The sequence below is a fragment of the Tinamus guttatus genome, unplaced genomic scaffold (assembly GCF_059628265.1).
Source record: "Tinamus guttatus ecotype Peru unplaced genomic scaffold, ASM5962826v1 Tinamus_guttatus_pri_ptg000814l, whole genome shotgun sequence".
NCBI classification, from domain to species: domain Eukaryota; kingdom Metazoa; phylum Chordata; class Aves; order Tinamiformes; family Tinamidae; genus Tinamus; species Tinamus guttatus.
In genome coordinates, this window is record NW_028289348.1 from 371454 (window position 1) to 390768 (window position 19315).

At 49.0% G+C, this 19315-nt stretch overlaps 1 protein-coding gene across 2 annotated transcripts in view; it reads right to left on the bottom strand.

Moving 5' to 3' along the window:
* TNNI3K (TNNI3 interacting kinase) overlaps window positions 1-19315 on the bottom strand; it is a 69087-nt gene that overhangs the window by 2713 nt on the left and 47059 nt on the right. For both annotated transcript variants that reach the window (XM_088537570.1, XM_088537571.1), the window contains exons 18-21: window positions 13232-13284; window positions 11239-11291; window positions 9913-10045; window positions 6414-6523 (exon numbers count right to left, since the gene is read on the bottom strand). In XM_088537570.1, coding sequence (XP_088393696.1) covers window positions 6414-6523; window positions 9913-10045; window positions 11239-11291; window positions 13232-13284 — 349 coding nt within the window. The remainder of the gene's footprint in view (window positions 1-6413; window positions 6524-9912; window positions 10046-11238; window positions 11292-13231; window positions 13285-19315) is intronic.

Sequence of the window (19315 nt, forward strand, 5' to 3'; positions counted from 1 at the left end):
CACGGGGCAAACCCCGACGCACCCTGCGGCTGCGGGGCAGCGGCGAAAGGGAAGGGGTTAAAAGCACCTCAGGAACCTGAAAACTGACCTGAAGTGGCTCCTGTGGGGAGAAGGAACCACCACCGTGAACACCAAGTTCCTCCCGGTGCAGAGCTCCAGACGCCAGCAAGTCACCGGCATCAATATTTATATGCGTTACTGAACCAAACCCCAAGTATTACAGCAAATACACTGAATCTCATTAAAGCTCACAAATTAAAGCAGCTAATGAAAAACAGTGCTTAAGACCCACTGTCTAATTTTCTAGTAATCAGTTTGCATTTGGAAACAAGTACAGTCAATAGTTTGCAGCAGGCAGATGTTCAAGTACCTGATAAATGGGAACAGCAACATGATACATGGGAACTAGTTATCAACTGAGATGAGCTTCGAATAAAATTCAAGGCAAATAAAGGAAGGCATCTTCAAATCTGGAAGCATTTCAGAGGTCTTCAGCGAAATCCACATACATATGTATCATTTTCTTCCTTTTTTTTTTTTTTTTTTTTCCTTCACAGCAAGCAGAATTCTTGGAGATTTCTGGCTTGTGAACACTGAGCCCTAGGATTCACCAGATAGCACCCACCTCCCTTTTAAATAACTACCGAGGCAAATAATACTAAAGTGAAACCCTGTGAAATGGGTGCCAGTAGGGTGACATCCATGCTCGGTTTTAGCTTTGGGGATTCATGTAATTGCTGGTCATCAGGTCCTCCCTCCTGCGTGGCAAGCTCAGTAGATGACACTGTGTCGAGGGCTATCGTACCCACCAGGCAACTAAGGGAAATTCTTTAAAGAATGTTTTTCAATTCCTACACTGAATTTCCAGTGTTTTGAGATCGGCTGCAGAGCAGGACACTTCTATGAGCAAACCTTTCAAACTCCAGCTCCAGAGTGACAACACTGCTCTATTTAGGTCTTTGTCAACCATAATCATTCTCTGATTTTTCTTTTCTCAGGATCACACCCAAAATTCTAAGGCCTTCAGAAGTAATTTAAAAACTTCCAATTAGCTTTCATTTTTACTGACAGCGAAGTCCTTCCATGTAGCAGGAGACCTTACAACAGCCGCTCTCAGTGCGTCCTGCTGCGCTGCGCGTGCCGCTCGTGTCACCGCTGGCGCCTCAGCCCTGCCCCGGCAGGATGGAGCGACGCGGGAGCGACGCCTGTTAGCGACGAGTACATTAGGATGCTGAAAGGAGGTTTCTTATTTATCGGGGCTAAATGAGCTGTGGAAATGCTAACAAGATACAGTGACTATGTCCATTACTTACTGCTTGCTTAAGTCAACAATTTAGTACGACATCTTATTAATAAATTTAAACAGAATGTGACTTACATGCCGATGATTAGTAGCAGCTGCTTTATAGCTACACATGAAAAAATCCTGTCCTAACATCAGCCCATAAAATCAAAAGACAAGAGCATATTCCAGGAGTTAGGAACCCTAATAATCCTATAATAAAATATCTATGAAATAAAGTGGCTGTGGCCCGCACTGCAAACATATTTTAGCACAATTCTCCTGCTGCAGGTCGGAAGGTAACGGGTGGAAGGCAGGGAAGGGGCCAAGCCGCCTGCAGGCAGCGGGGCCGGCGCCAGCAAACCTTGCACGGCCTCGTGCCTGCTAGGGCCACCTCCACCAGCAAGGACGGGACCGCGGCCGGGCTGACGCTAACCTGCCTTCCCCGTCACCCAACTGCCAAGGGGCTCTGCAGAAAAGCCCGTTCCCGGTCTGCAGTCCCAGTACCTGGCTCAGCGATCCCAAAACAAAGCAGAGCCTCTTACACACGGGGGGACCCAGCCAGCCCCACAGGGCTCTCTGAGAGACCCTACTCAGCAGAGGAGCTGGATGGAGGTGTCACGCAGCAGAGGTGCAATCCATCAGACTGGGAATGACTATGGGAAGGATTATCCTGCTTCAGGGAACGTCACAGCCCCGACGTTACGAACACACACGTTATTCTTGGGCTCTCCAGTGCCCAGGGCAACGTTGCCCAACAACGAGACGGCGTCTGTGCCTGCACAGGCGCCCCACACGCCAGAGCTTCTGCACGAGCACCTGCAGATACCCCTGTGAATAATCCACCCGTTAGGAAATAGAGGCAGGACGTGGAGTCGGAGCAGCGCTAGTGTCAACCTGTTTTGGAAGGTCTGATCCTTCACATAAAGGCAGAGCTGCAGACATTGTCTAGGGACATTGTCCCTCGAGCACAGGCCGAGGCACCGCAGGATCGTGAGGTCCTGCCAAGGCCCTAAAAACGGCGCTTGGAGGACGATGGGGTGCGGGTGCCTTGCTTTGCAACAGATTGCAAAGGTCAACATAAAGCAGCCTTTCTTTAACCACTATTTTATAACACTAGGGGGGAACTTTTATGTATTTTTTTTTAATGCCATTGCTATTTAGTTGAGTGGATGATCAGCCACACTCCTCCACTCACTATAACCCAGTTGTAATTGCAGGATGTGAGGAAGGTGCAGTGCCAGCGACATTACTGCAACAACTCATTGTATCAGACTTTCATCCTGCAGAAATTGCTCCTGAAAACAGTAATTATGGCAACTGCCATGAACATTTCTTGAACTCCAGACTAAAGTTACCTTTTATATAGAATAATTTACTAGGTGTAACACATCTGGGGTTTGTGTTTATCAGTATTAATAAGACTTGTGTTGAAGTTCCCAGGGTATCATTTGGGGATTTCTTGTTTCATCATGTTTATTATTACTCAGAAAAGGAAATTCCCTACTGGATAGAGAAAAACTCAAAGAGGAGGAAGGCCTGAAGAGCACAGCTACCTGGGCTGCTCGTTATGGCTTTGGAGAGGCCCGAAGAGTGACGGAGCGGAGGGGAAGGAGCCGCTGGGGAGAGCTCAGCCACGGGCCGGCCCTGCCTGCTTCCGAGCGCTGCTGCCCTGAGCACTGACACCAAGGGCAGCAGTGAGCAGCACACAGCACAGATGGAGCTCAATCTTCCAACAAATATGCCACATCATAGGAAGAAAATCTAATATTTGGATGCACAGGAGAATTGTGCGACACTTCTGACAAATGATCCATGGCTCAGATGAAGGAGGAGGCTGGATCCCGATAATTCAATCCAGGTGAAACACATACTATGGCAGCGTTAAGGATGCAGCTGGACAGACCTTCCTCTCAGCCTGGCCAGGGAGGTTGCAGCTCCTGGCATGGAGACAAACAGACCTCGGGGACTGTCCTAATTGCTGCTCTGCTCAGCCAGGGCCTGGGGCAACAGCCCCTTCCCGCCCCGCGCCCGGCAGCGGACGGGGCCATCTCCCCCGCCACGCGTGAGCCTCGTCACACACCCCCTTCCCTCCTGTCCCTTCGCCAGGCTGCAACTTCCCGGTCCCTCCAACCTAACGCTGCTGAGTCTGGGGAGCAACAGACCTGCAGACACTGAAGATGATGTTTTTGATACACTTAAAGATCTGAGGCTGCTACTGCTAGACCAGAAACCAGGGTCAAGAGAAGATGCAGGCCAAAGAGTATTAGCTTTTATGTGCCTAAGATGGCAAAGAGGATGGGATTGACATCCCATGTCTCCATATGAGACAGCAGCACAAGAAAAGCAACTGCAAAAAAATAGCTACAGAAAGGAAATGATGACTTGCCATGAACTGAACTGCCATGTCTTCTAGTATGAGAAGTGGAGAAGGTAAACTGTCCTCCGTTCACGATCTTCCTGGAAATCCAACTGGGTGAGGGAAGATGAACCCAAATGGAAAAGTAAAATGAAAATAAAAGGATATGACTTGTGAAGCGTACAATTTAATTTGCATCCTTTCAGAAAAACTAGACTCCAATCAGGTGGATGACCTCGTCGTGAAAACCTGGAGCGGAAAACGAGACATTCGCTCAAGCAATTGCCAAATGAAATCCAGAGAAAGCTGTCAGCTTCTTTGAAAAGAAAATCTATGAAAAAGAAAGGAAAAAAAGGAGAAGTATTGTGTAATCACCAACGAGCACGTGAGTGCTCACAGAGAGATAGAGATTTACTCCAAAAAACAGTTCTGCGCATTCCACAAATGCTTCCCTGGAACAAACCTGCAGGAAGTACAGTCATTATAGCAGGTAAAGTTGCTGCAGGATTGTGAGGACAAGTCTGACAATACAGAGTAAAATCTAGAATGAAAGTCTAATTATACGAGAAACATTCAATAGTTTGGGAAGAACAGGGATACAGATGCCATTACTAGCAGGTCTTCTGCCTTCTTACAATTCAGCTCTTGTGGCCCAGGTCTCTATGGAGTGATATCATTTCAAGATGAATTAACCCCGTCCCCAGTCTCCAAGCTCGTTCTCAAGTACCCTGGTTACCTGGCACTTAACCAGGCGTTGGAAAGGAGAAACTGATAGTGCAGACAATCTGAAGAGGACTGAAAACATTGGAAAGGAGGGAATAAAAATAATAAAACAAGGGGAAATAAAATACCACTTAATAAAAATGAATCAAATTTGGAAACAATATTTTCAGGCACAAAAACGATTTCAGATACCACAACAGAAAATATATCACAGATTTTGGATAATGAAGAGCAAAGCATTGCATCACTATATGAAAAAAGTAATTTTTACACGACTGAGTTACACCAAGTATGAGATCGGTTCTGCAGAAAAAGGGAATTCCCTACTGGCCATAATTCCAGTCTTCAGATCAACAGTACCGTGCGCATGGAAGATGGGCAGGACTTGCGAGACTTTCAAAACAACCAACCTTATCAAAATAACAAGGTGCTCGAAGAAGCTCAGATGCCACTGGAAGAGCACAAAGAGATGTCTCTGTTACCAGAGCTAAAAGACAGTAGTTCTGAGGCAGAAAATGAGGTGCCTTGACCTCCTTGCAGAAGGAGGGAAGCTGAAAGCGCCACTACAGAAGCTGCGCTGAACCCACCATCTGCCAAATACGCCAGTGTGTCACCTCCGGGGCAAAGCAACGGGAGGAGGGGACACACAGTGACCGTCCCCCTGCTTTCCCAACGCCCCGGACAGCCTGCCTCAGCTCCTCTGAAAACTGCTAGTGCTGCTGCGATGGGAAATTTCAACAGGTCGGAAGACATCAACTACTACTTGACTAAAGCGTCTGAAAAAATAAAGGTAAATCAGTGCAAGCCATTTAGTGTAATACCTCGCTTTGGGTATTACAGTGGCTTTGGGGACGGGTGGAATCATGCAAACATATCCTGTCGCTTGGATAGACCAAATAACAGTCTGTAAGTGAAAGGAAGTGGAAAGTGCTGACTGATCAGAGTGGCAGCTTCACCTTACACCTGGAATATACTGCATCAAAAACTTATATTTCTAATCCTCATAAACATTGCTGCTCTCTACAAGGTACAAACTGCATTTCTTAAAATATTTATGGACTCCATTTATTACTGTGTTTGCTTAATAGATAATAGAAACCCTTTCTTTCATCTGCAGCTATTGAATTCTATCTTAAATTCACACAGCCTGCTAAGATGCTTGGTCTCCTGTTGGTGCCAAGAGCACCCATCTCCGTTCGGTTCCTGGAGGCAGGGGCTGCTTTTCAGCCCACGCCGCAGAGGCTCTGCCCTCCACTCCAAACCCACGGGGGGTTTTGGGCTGGCTGAGCCCCTGCCCGCTCGCCAAAGCGCGTGCACAAACTCTGCGTCCAGGGGGCATCTTTGGAGCAGCTTGGGAAAAGCAGAGGAAAACTGCAACAAGCCGTAGATATTAGGAGCTCAGGATGACTGCCATGAACAAAGACACGTCCCAGACCGATGACTGTTTCTTTCACAAACAAGAATTTGCACGACTTCTTGTTGCTTCTCCTGTCCCAAACCATTCTTGAAACAAGTCATGATTGGAGTTTCACACCGTGAGCACTGAAGTTTCCTTGAATGGCTAAATAGTTATTTACATTTCTACAATTTATCAACTCTTCTGTTTCTTTTTCTCAGATTTGTCAACTCTCTTTGTTGATGTCTGTTTGGCCACCTAATTCTCTCTCATTTCTGTTCACTTCTTCCTTCCTATGTGCTTTTAACCACCCCTTTTCTGTCTTTCTTGTTCTTCCCCTATTCAGCTTCCTGTATTCGATTAGCTTGCAAGGCAGAACACTTCCAATACAGCAGAAACACAAAAAAATGCAATTAAGACTTAACAAAAACCGAAGTCCAGCCATCAAGAAAACACAATATGAAAGAACATTACTAGTATCACATCCAAGTAGTAAGGATATAGACATATGTTCATGTCCTGTGCCACTGTGAGTATCTTTTCTATCGGAAATGTAAGTTTTAAGCAGGTTGCAGCTGTGATTTTAGACACGAGCCCTAAGCAGGTCTCCAAGGAAGAGGTCGAGCGGGGCGGCCGGCGGCGCGAGCACTCACCTCGGGACAGGCGTTCCAGCCCCTCATGAGCAGCGAGGAGATGGGCTTGGGGATGGAGTACCCGATGGGCGGCCGGATGTGGTGGTAGGCCATGTCGGCGGCTGCGGCGGCTGCAAGCGAGCGCGCAACGGCGCTGCGTTAGTGTCGGGCGTCGCAACCCGTCCCGCGAAACACACCTCGCCTGTGCTTACACACACCCGACGCGCGGAAATGCTGAACTAGCAAGACTAACTTTCAAAGACAAAAATTCTGCTCTTCTGTCTCATTTGTATTGTTGCCTAATTTTTTTTTATATATATATATATATATAAACATATTATCTTTCTTATAATTTAGGCTTCCAAAATACTACGCAAGTCTCTCTCAAATTAATCAAAGCTTTGAGTCTAAAGTAGCTTTGGTCCAGTCTGTTACTGAAATGCTTGGCAGCTAAAACATTCACTTATCACAAATGGGCCTACAGGCATTTTGTTTTTTGGGATAACATTCTAGCTCAGTTAAATCAATAGAAAAAGATATTGCCTGTAAAAGACATTTGAAGTTCTTCCTCAAGAGTCCTCAACTGCTGTTGAGAGAAAGAACAAGGTACCAGCATAGCTAGTGCTAAACACATAGCAAAACAAACAAACAAACAAACAAACATACAAAAAACCCCACACAAACAACTTGAGGTAGATGGGCTGAAAATACTGCACCCCTTGGTCCTGCCAGGAGAACCCATTTACCCCAGCACAGCGGTCAAGGTTTCAAAGGAAGCTCTTCTAATGCTCTCAACTGTTTTATCCATTCATTAAATGCAATTCATCTTCCTAGCAGACATTTTAACTACCCTGCAAGGAATTTATCTTCTTGATCAACATTACTCCATGGTTTATTGGTTAGCAGTTAGTGCTTAAAACATAGGCTGTTACTTTTTCGTTTCAATTATGTCTTTGGTATAAAACCCAAATCTCTTCCCATCAAAACTTTCTATTTACTATGCTTTTCTTTTTAATAGGGTAATTTTCCTCCTTCCCATCTCTTTCTATATTTTGGAAAAATCCTGAAATTTCTTCACGCAAAATGATCTCCTACTTCTTTCTACTAGTGACTTATGATCTATTATTGATTCCTGTATTTTACTCTATTCTCCTGGTGGTGGGAGGAAACGGTGCAAACGCCCCATGCCCTGAGGCCCCGCAGGCCCGAGCAAGGCAGCCGTCCCAGCGGCCGTCGCGCAGCGCCCGGCGAGTGAGCGCGCAGGACTTGGGACCGGAGCCCGGCCGCGCGCCACGGCCGCTCCTCGCGGCCTGCACCTCAGCAACGTCACGAGCTGCTGCAGGAGCCGCGGGCTGCAGAGCCCTGCGCTGGGGAAGGCCTCGTCTCCCTGCGCCATGGAGTAACTAGTGATTGATAAAGTAACTAGCGACTTCAATAACTATAAAACTGCTCATACAATTTGATGAACGACGTCCTAATTCTGACTACCGCACACACTAACAAAGCTGGATTCTGCACCAGATTCAGCAGGGGACACAGAATCACTTTTCGTGAGCCAGCTGTATCCATTTCAGTAGGTGACATCTAGTTTTCTTCAGTATCACATATTATTTCAACACTTAGCTTGACCAGAATGACTTCCCAGACGGCCCAGCATGCACAAAAATAACTATAAAATATAAATACGATCAAGAATACATAATTACAGTGTTCTGCAGATGGCATACAAAAATTTCTAAAGAAAAATTTGTCATTCCTCACTTTGTTATACATACTTTGTGAAAAATATGGGATTTGTTTTTAACTGAATAGTCATCTGAACATATATCATAAATGTAGAAGTTTTACACACACTATAAAACATACAGCATCCTCAAATCTGCTCTTTGCAAAATATACATCTAAATCTTATGTGCAGTAATTCCAGTATCTTTTTTATGAGTACATACATCATATCTTTCATAAGCATTGCAGTGTGAGGGACCACAGGAACTAGTCAGAAAACAGCAACTGCAACATCTGAGAATCACCTGCTTTGTGGCTTTGCATCAAGTCTCAATTTCATATCCATGAAAAAGGGGAAAATTACTCAACTGAACATCTGACAGGACCAAATTTCAACTGCTATGTGGGCTGGTGCACATCCAAAAATCTACAGTCTTGATTTCCAGTTAAACAATCATGAACAAAGATACTATAACCAGTAGAAAAAGAATGCAAAAAAAAAAAATCAGGACTGAAATTCAGATTGACAGCTAAATGTGTTTTATTTCTAGATACTGGAGTGGAATTGATTCAGATGCCTGGTTCTTGCATTTAGTACGTGAGCAGTTAGAAATAAAGAGCCGTGAAAACCTGCTAATACAATTTAGAAGGTCATATACAGATCCGGCATACTAATTACTAACGATGTTAATGATAGCTGTGCACTTTGCATGCAAAAGGCTGAACTTCCAAAGGAGTTTAATGGAGGTAAAAATCTCAGAAAAAATGAGAGAGGCATGAATCTTCATTTTAAATTCTTTGAACAGACAAAAAAAAAAAAAAAAAAAAAAAAAAAAAAAAAAAACCAGACCATGGGATAAGGAAAACTTTACATGCATCTGAAGCTATGCCTTTGAAAAGATAACAGCAATGCACTGAGAAAAATACCTCAGATCTCACTTAATATTTGTGTATTTAATTTATAAAGTGATTGACAGGATCGGGGGAATAGCATAGTGATGGGCAGTTAAGAAACAGATGCATGAGTAGAAAAGCACTATACGGTGCTACTCCACATTCTGTATTCTCCTTGGCCGGTTTGTACAAAATAGAGAAACTCACCATTCTCAACACAAAATGCTGCCACAGACCAGGCTTTCTCCAAACACCATAAAATCTATCTGAAGGCCACGCGAGGAGCCTGGCCCATGTCCTGCGCCAGGACTGTCCTCTCCTCGGAGCCGCTGGAAGGAGCCGGCGCTTCCGCCTCTGCAGGGAGGCGACGCAGCGCCCGGAGCGGCAGCGTCGCGCGGACGCGTCGGAGCGCCCGGAGCCGCGCGGCTCCACGCAACGGCACGAGGTTCCAGCACCCCCGGCTGCACCCCCGGGGCGCTCGCGACGCCCGGGGCTCCTGGGGCCCGTCCACAGCTCCAACTCCCAGTGAGCGCACGTGTGGCTCTGCACCTGGACAGCCCACCTGCTGCTGCCAGCTCCTGCCAGGGCAGGGCCCGCTGGAAGCCACCCAAGAAGAATTATATTGAGCAAGCACCTTACACTTCCAGGGACAATGCAGAAGACAAGGGCGTGTAGTCAGGGTGCTTTGGTCACGATCCCTGGACTAGATGTAATTACTGACCTCAAAACAAATTTACTCTAGCAAATAATAACGCGACTGTAGTGGGCTAGTTCTATGCTTTTCACCAAATGTATCATCTATGCACTTAATAACAAACATTAATAAAATATTGGTTATTATTCTGCAATGCAGCTATTCCTGTAGCTTGATGTCTAAAAATTAATTCACCAAGTATCTTACCTGGTTTTAGGTGAGCAAACGGAATTTCACCTGTCAACAGCTCCCAGAGACACAAAGCATAGCTGAAAACATCAGCTTTTATAGTGTACCTTGTACACTGGGTGAAGACCTCGGGGGCCATCCAGCGCAGGTTCTGCACACCAGGAAACATGGGCAGGGCGTTAGCAGGGATCTGCACCCGGGCAGCAGATCGTCTCCCATATTTACACGCTTGCTTTACCCTCTGCTACTTTGCCTCCCTTCTCCCATAAGTTAAGAGGCAGGTTCATTAGGGGGGAAAAATGGCATGCAAAACTCAGGCAGCAAATTACTGTGCTCTGTACATGACAACACTAGGATAGTGTCCACATCAGCTCCTGAAAGCCACCATAACCAGGCCTTAAACAAGAGAGCACTGCTGGCCTGAACCCAAAACACCCGCCTTAAGTTGCGTGGAGCCCAGGTATCAGCTGGGTTAGTCAATCACAGTGATTAACCCCTGCTCCAGCTGGGGGAGCAGGGATGGCAGCTGGGCCGGGTGCTGCCTCCCATCTGCAGAGCTGCGTTTTGAGCTGCTTCACGAGCAGCTGCCTCCGTGCAGTGACGAATTCAGGGTCTCTTCATAGGTTCTGTGCACTCAGCTATTTAATGCCCATTCTTTGCAAGACAGCCCTTCTTGTGAGCTACGGCCAGGCCCGCAGAGGACCTGGCCTGCAGCAGCCGTACTCGCTCCTCGCTCCGTGCGGGTGTGATGAAAGACTGACCACTAAATCCTGACTGACTCCGATGATGTGACGTTTCATCACCACTGTGTGACACCCCAAATGCATCTGGACTAAATCTTGGGAAGCCAAGCTGTCTTGTAAAAGATGACCCTCTGAGATCAGTGAGTTTGAAACACCGAGAAGAATTCAAAAACAAACAAAAACACCCCCCAAAAAATCAGTGCTGAATAACTAATCCCTAGTAGAAATAGGGACCACCTGTTAGCAATATGTGTGTGTAAATGCAGCTGGGTGGATACAAAAAGTGGATATTTTACTAAGGATTTTTCAGGCAATAGAATCCAGATAAGAACCTCAAAAAATATTATTTTCTATTGCACAGTAAAAAACTTCTTTCTGAGTGCAAAGCCGAAAATATACTTTGCGTTCAGTGATATCTGCTACTGAAAAGGTTGAACTCCAATACTTAAAGGAGATGGAAAAAAAAAAAAAGAGAGCACAAAGGAGATACAAAGCTGCACCACAGCATCTTTCCCAACCAAATATTTCTACTATAATTCTCCTGAACTGAGTTCGCCTACATATTTTATATTGGTTATCTGGAACAGAACAAGAAACAAACCCCAGGTTGTTTTGTCATGTTGTCTTCATCCAGAGATTGCAAAAATCTCGATTCTGAAACACACAAAATACACAAGAAAGGTTTTACTGTGATCCCACCACAGATACTCACATAATTGTACAAAATTCTTGGTTAAAACCAAACCAAAACAAAAAACACTTATGACCCTGGGGAATGGGGATAGCTCATTTTTTAACACAGATGCGTGCAGCCGGCAAGGCTTCTCACCCATACGCTGGATTCAGCACCGGTGTAAACCTGCAAAGCCCCAGCGACATGAACAGCAGTTTGCAACAGCTGAAGACCCACCTCAGAATTTGTGTGATTATTTGTACTGGTCAGTATAACTTGATCCAGATTTACAACAAACAGTAACCAAGCCCTGCATTAAAAACCAACCCCACAGGAGCCTGCCAGTCTTATTTAATGTCAGAAAAACAGTTCTGCTAAAATTAACAAGATCTTGCATGAATACAGTGTGGGAAGTGTGTGATGACCTTTACGATATATAAGTAAGCCCCCAGCCAGGACTCTGCCATACACAAAAGCAGCACTGGCACCAGCTCTGCGCACGCGTGTCCCAGCGCACGCCCGGCGAGCGGGAGGGCACAGGAGACGCTATTCCCTGGGCCGCCTCCCCGCGCTGGCGCCCATGGCTCCGTGCTGCACGGCCGGGCCCGGGACGCGGCCCAGTGACACAGGCCCTGCTCGTGCTGGCCGAGGTTCCCGCTCGCCATGTCCCGGGACGCGGCCCAGTGACACAGGCCCTGCTCGCGCCGGCCGAGGTTCCCGCTCGCCACAGCCCGGGACGCGGCCCAGTGACACAGGCCCTGCTCGCGCCGGCTGAGGTTCCCGCTCGCCATGTCCCGGGACACGGCCCAGTGACACAGGCCCTGCTCGCGCCGGCCGAGGTTCCTGCTCGCCACAGCCCGGGACGCAGCCCAGTGACACAGGCCCTGCTCGCGCCGGCCGAGGTTCCTGCTCGCCACAGCCCGGGACGCGGCCCAGTGACACAGGCCCTGCTCGCGCCGGCCGAGGTTCCTGCTCGCCACAGCCCGGGACGCAGCCCAGTGACACAGGCCCTGCTCGCGCCGGCCGAGGTTCCTGCTCGCCACAGCCCGGGACGCGGCCCAGTGACACAGGCCCTGCTCGCGCCGGCCGAGGTTCCTGCTCGCCATGTCCCGGGATGCGGCCCAGTGACACAGGCCCTGCTCGCGCCGGCCGAGGTTCCTGCTCGCCACAGCCCGGGACGCAGCCCAGTGACACAGGCCCTGCTCGCGCCGGCCGAGGTTCCTGCTCGCCATGTCCCGGGATGCGGCCCAGTGACACAGGCCCTGCTCGCGCCGGCCGAGGTTCCTGCTCGCCACAGCCCGGGGCTGCGGCGCAGCAGCGGGGCCGAGTCTGAGGGAGCCATTCCGGCCGTTCGGCCCAAGGGCTGCCCCTGCTCAGGGGAACACGCTCCCGCGGGACACACCAGGCCGGTGCACGAGACACAGCTCCATGAGGTGCAACCGGGTCTAATGCCACCCAGAGGCAGTTCCTGCGGCCCACAACTCCACAATGAAGGCCGGCAGAACTATACTGTGTCCTTTCAGCTGAATGAAACCTGTCCTATTGGCTCGGGGTTTGGCTGCTCACAAGCACAGACTTGCATGGTAATGCTGTCCTCAGACCCTGACTGCGTCTCTGACGTTCTCCATTAGAGGGGTCTTTCACTGCTCTTCCTCTAACCCACCGTTAAAACCCAACCAGACTGGGTGCATCGCTCTCATGGTCATGGCTTCATCCTCAGATAGACTGTGAGGTCCTTCACAGAACCTGCTAACCGACATGAGGAAAAAAACCAGGGATATCCTCGTCCCTAAAAACCTCTGCTGTCATCCATCATGAAATGAAGAGCAACCTTATCAACTTTCTGATTATTCTTAGTCAGCACATACTTATTTTTAGGGCATATGAAGTTAATGATACATCTTTCATAAGAACTCCTCACCTCCAAAATCAGCAACAACAGCATGGCCATCCTCATACAGAAGAATATTGTGACTGGAAAAAAAAAAGACCATTATTAAAATAGACAGTTATTTGATGGTGCCATAGAAGTAGTGAAAAGTTTAATATTTTTGACTTATAGCTTGAATAGTTGTGGTCTTTCTACTCATTTGCTTGAAAGATAAATGTCTTCAGGTAAACCTCCTTTAGATACATCTCACACCTGTTATCATAAAGTACACACATTAATGCTGAGAATATATGAGAATGTCAGTTTCTAATCACCATTGAATAAAATAATTTCTGTAGTTAGTCATAGATCAATTACAACAGCTTTATTAATTATATGCACTGGATCTCTAGGATGAAGTGAGGAAGGCATTTGAAGATAAACACAGATATAGCCTTTAAATATAATTACACAGTCTGATTCTTTTCTCTTTTAAGGCTTACATGTAGTCAGCATAGCTCAAACTACTAATTCTAAGTCAGGTAGATGCATAGAAGTGCTGGAACTGATCTTAAGAATACATATATACAGGATACGGCTTCTAGGATGTGTCACTAAAAGCCATGAGAAATCATTAAGTTGGGGGAAAAACAGCACTGCAATATTTTACAGTGACTGAGAGAGATCCTTGTCTTCCCCTCCAGAGCACCCAGCACCGTCACAGTTCCCATTCTCAGCACCATTGAGGCATCGCCTGCCTCACGCGCCCGCGCTTGTGGGGATACTTCGGGGGGTGCCCAGGAAGCCCCCTGCGTGCCCGCCCTGCTTCCCACGGGCACCGTGGGCTGCCTCCACCCTCGGGCACTAGAACCACAGGCTGGTCCCGGCGGGAAGGGCCCTCGGGGCCAGCCCCTCCCAGAATGGTGCCAACAGCAAGTCTGGTCACCCAGGGCCTTGTCCAAGGGAATTTGATCATCTCCAAGTACAGAGATCCCACAACACTGCGGGCACCTGCTCCGGGGTCTGATGGCTGTTGTGAAGGTTTTTCCCCCGTTTTCCCACGCTGCGAGCTCCCCTGCTGCAAGAGCTGCCCGCTGCCTCTGGGCCTGTTGCTGGTGCTTCTGAGCAGCTGCCACCTACAACTAGTGACGACTCCTGTCTCCCCCGCTCCCTCCAGGCTGTGCAGCCAGCTCTCCTAGCCCTGTGCTCCAGCCCGACACCCTGCTCGCCTCCGCTGGGTGTATCTAGTAAATTTTTAATATTTTATTTTATTATCAGTGAAATGAGTATCATTGCTTGATGGGAATAATTGCAAGCCCAACATACTGTTTATTACTGTAAACCCTATTACCAAAAATTTAGCGAAGGTGTTGTATACAAAATGTAGTCCATTGCCCAAAATGCAAGCAGATTTCTTCAGAGTGAAGATGGCGGAATCCCAGAAGAGCCGAGGCTGGCGGGGGCCGTGGGGCTCCCCGAGCGCAGCCCTGGGGCAGGGCCAGCGGCACCCCCAGCTCCCCTCCCGACACCTGCGATTCAGAGCTCTCCTCCTAGAGCCCTGCTTTGCTGGCAGGGATCGGAGCACCGGGATTCCGTCTCCAGCGGGATGCCGCCGTGCGCTGCGGCCCTGCCCGGTGCGCGGCACTGACAGCGCCTGCACATGGACACAGGGCTGCTTCAGTCTCTAGATGTGCCTTGAGGCTTCCCGATAAATCACTATATTCAAATACAAATGTAGGCTCATATACTAGGCCAAATACCAGGACATCTGATTTCTGTGACTAGAAAGCAACTGCAAAATGGTTCAGAAGCTGGCTTAAAAACTAGTCTTATGAAAGCTACTTTAACTGAAAGATAGAGAGTGGTAGCATAGAATTAAATACCAAAAGGAAAGAGGAGTTAGTGATGGAAGAGAAATTTTCCCGAAACTTCCAATAACTAGGATTAATATGAAAATTAAGAGTTGGAAACAGTATCAGGTATGTTGGCCTTGCAAGAAAGACGTCTGACCTCGACCTGCTCACCACAGAGATACCAGCAAAATTCCCCTGACCTTCAGCGAGAGCAGATCAGTATCAGCAGGATTGAGCAATTACATTAAGGTCTTGAAGTCTCTTCTTAATAACATTAGTTGTATCAACAAAAAGGGTACATCAAAGTAAGGAAGAAAAATTACTTTTCTATTACTTTACGGACAAAAAGTCAAACTTTTGCATTTCACCTGCCACACAAACCTTCTCTCACTGTTGTACCAAAACGCACCAGCATAACCTGATTTTTCGGCCGACCGTGTGCCAGGAGGCCTCACTCACCAATGTCTCTGCGGCATGGACTGCACCTCGGGACGAGACGCGGGTGAGGACGCGGCGCCCGTCCTGCCCCGCCGCAGGGACGCGCGCGCTTGCGCTGCCCGTGTGCCGCAGCGGCAGCTTGCACAGACAGGACCGCTGGCGTGACTGCTGCCAGCTCTCCTTTTACTGTAGTGCCAACTGCATTAAGGTAAGCACAGAGCACTGGCAAAAAGGCTCAAATCTGCTTTGTTTCCTTTTCCTGAGGAAAACGAGGACCTAGTGATGAGGGTCTTCAGGATCAAAGGAGAATATTCCCTACGTAACATTCTCTGCTGTTGCCCTGTGTGTTCACAACACACTGTCCCTGCAGCTCCTCGTGCTCTCCCCTCGCTCCCAGACTCACCACGTCCACAGGCCCTTAGCTGGAGAAGAGCTCTCGGACACAGGATGTGTGCGAGCTCTGTGCAGGGCGCCACCGAACGCAGCCAACCGGCACGGCCGTGGGCACGTCTGGAAGCGTTATTCCCGGGTTAAGTAAGCTGAGGTAATTAGGCTTCATTTTCAATCCCATCCTGTCACTACAGCCATTTGTTTGCAGACACATGTGCTTGAAACGGAATCGCTCGAGTGACTGCGAGCTGGCCCAACACAAACACCTCACAGGCTGGCATAAAAACCAGCCCTAGCAAATCTGCGGGGGCAGGAGGAGGAGCCCCTGCTCCGTGGCGTCCCCTTCCTAAGGCCCGGCGAGGCTGCCCATGGCCCGGGCGCGCACCGCGGAGGCGGGAGCGCGAGGAGCCCCAGGAGCCGCAGCAGGGAGCGCGGCCGGCCCGCGCGAGGGCCCTGCGACCCACACGGCTCCCCTCGCAGAAACTCATGTCTGCTTCCAACCAGCCCACACACCTCAGGTAAATACAATATTTATATGCTAGAAAAATCAGTGAGACCTTTAGCTGACCCATTTATCTCTAAACACAGTCTCCTGATACGCGATTCCGGACGTGGGGAGGAGGCAGGAAGAGGTTGGCGGGGATAGGGGCAACCTCTGCCTGGACCCTGGAACGCCGAGGTACCATTTACCACCAGTAATTACCTGTGCCGACACACACAGAAGTGCTTTAATTGCAGGGAAATGTTTGCAGCCATAGCAACTGCGAACCGCGGGCAGCTTTGCAAAGGGCTGCCGGGGCGGAACGTCACCGCGGGGCCTTGGCAGAGCGGTGTTGGGAGGCTTACCGCTAAGTCTATGGATTTGTCCTGTAACTACCAGGATTGACAAGGTGAACTATGAGATTTGTGCGGTAGCTCGTATACATTTATGAGGGTGATGTGAAGGAAATGCAGCCTTCTTTACATATTATCTACTCAAAGTCAGAAATGCAGTGGATTTTGATAATATCTGTGAAGAAATCTAATGCTACACATACACCCACCCTATAAATAACAGGATTTCCACAATAAGTTTACAAATGTGAACAAAACAGCTACAAAAATATTTCTACATAAAACTACCAATATTTCTTATCCATTTCATCTTGTGATCCGTTAGGCAGGAGAATTGCAAACCAAACCAAAGCAAAACAAGAGTAATTCAGGCCCTGAAGCTCTGAAAATACTCAGAACGAAATGGACATTTATTATACATTTTCATCTCGACAGATTCAAATTAGAAAAGCAAAAATGGAATACTAACCTTAGAAAAGAATTAATTCTAATTTGGGAGCAAATCACTGTTGACCTTGCACTGAATAGATAACTCCTGAACTCTGGGGATTCAGACCAGACTCAAACATAAGAAGCCCCTTTTTTGCTGAATGGCTGATACTGTCCATGTTACCTGACCCATGGGGAAATACATTAATCCCTACTGTAGTGTTCGCCAAGGGCACTTTTCATTAGTTAAAGCTCGTTGTCAAGGAGTCATGAATAAGTTGCAGATGAGGAAAATATGAAGGATCAGGAGTTGAACTTCCCATCCCAAATCTTCGGGAACATGATTCTGTATTTAGATTTATTTGGTGTTCTGCTTGTGCCTCTTTCATGGAGCTCCCTACTTCCTCATGGACAAGTGCATATTCAAGTACACAATAAAAATGGCTCTTTTTTTCAGCTTGACAATTTTGTCTGGAAATAGCAGGTCTGGGGCTAGGCAGGTTAGAGCTGGGAGCAGGCTCCTGTGTGCAGCTTCGCACGGCTGTTCGTCAGGTACTGACGTTCCCGATACCTCAGCTGAGCAAATGACACTGCCATGAGCACCAGTCTTAGGTTAAAAATGTCAAAGAATAAAATAAAATCAGGGCAATTTGAGCATGTTCTCACCTCCCTCATCTGTGAAGTTAGAATTAAAATCCAAGGTCAGCACTGCAAATGTTGGAAAAAGGAGATCACTCAAAGCAAACACGGCCACTGCACGGAGGGAGTTCAGTAAGGAAGTGGGAGGGAAGGGAGGCCTGTGCGCAGCCATGTCCCTACCCAGGGACACCAGGACATTCGCCCTCTTTAGGGCAGAACGTGGAAGATCTCTGAGGCGCGGGGCAGCCTAGAAGGGAGCTAGGACTCAGCGAGCGCGTGCGGAGCGCGCCACAGCCGATCCCAGATCCCAGCCGTCAGCGCTGACCACCGCGCACCTCCGCCCTGCGGGACTGCCTGCTGAGGGCCGCACGTCCCATTCCCCACGCAGGGGAAAAGGCGGCACGGGAAAGGAGCGTCCAGGCGTGCGAGCACAACCCCTGCCCTGGAGACGCTCTGCCCGAACGGCCCGGCCCTGCGAAGGGGCAGCCTGCCACGGTAACACGTACACCTGCCCTGCGCCCAGAACCGGCTGCCACGGTAACACGTACACCCGCCCTGTGCCCAGAACCGGCTGCCACGGTAACGCGTACACCCGCCCTGTGCCCAGAACCGGCTGCCACGGTACCACGTACACCTGCTCTGCGCCCAGAACCGGCTGCCACGGTAACGCGTACACCCGCTCTGTGCCCAGAACCGGCTGCCACGGTACCACGTACACCTGCCCTGTGCCCAGAACCGGCTGCCACGGTAACATGTACACCTGCCTTGCGCCCAGAACCGGCTGCCACGGTAACGCGTACACCTGCCCTGCGCCCAGAACCGGCTGCCACGGTAACGCGTACACCCGCCCTGTGCCCAGAACCGCCCTCTCACGCTGCGGGAGGGCAGATACCCGCCTGAACGCCTGCTCCCGCTCACATGTCCTTACTGGGGCTGGGGACCTGCCACATGCTTCCAAAATCCACACTGAATAAAACCTTCTGTTAAATTGGCAATTCACATCTGAAGAAAACGTGGGTTTATAGGAAATAAAATATTGAGGATGAATTTTCAGAAACTGTGCTGCTTGTGCAGAATGGAAAAAAGGAAGAAATTCTCACCATGTAGCCACTTACAGTGGGCAATCCCTTCCCTGTGCATTTGGTAATTCCACTGCAACTTCCACTCAGGTAATGTGGGGGGCAGAATTGGAAGCGGGCCCAGGATCAGTGGGTCTCTGCTGACACGTTCCTCAGCCCCTGGAGAGTATCCACACCCGGAGCTGGGCACCAGCCCAGCCCACGGGATGGGGAAGCTGTGCACCCAGGTGGGTGCTGTTTACAGCGCACGTTCCTGCTGAGGAGGGGAGATTTCCTCAGAGTGTGTCAAAGCAGGGCTGCTGTGGGTGAGCGCACGCTCACGGGTTCCAGCGCGGAACCCCAGCCAGTGCTCCTGCACGTGGGCTGCAGGGCGCCTCCGGGAAGGCCCGGCACTGCCGGGGAAGTGTGAGCCCGGGCGGCAGCTCCGTATCGCACTGGGAAGGCCTGGCACTGCCGGGGAAGCGCGAGCCCAG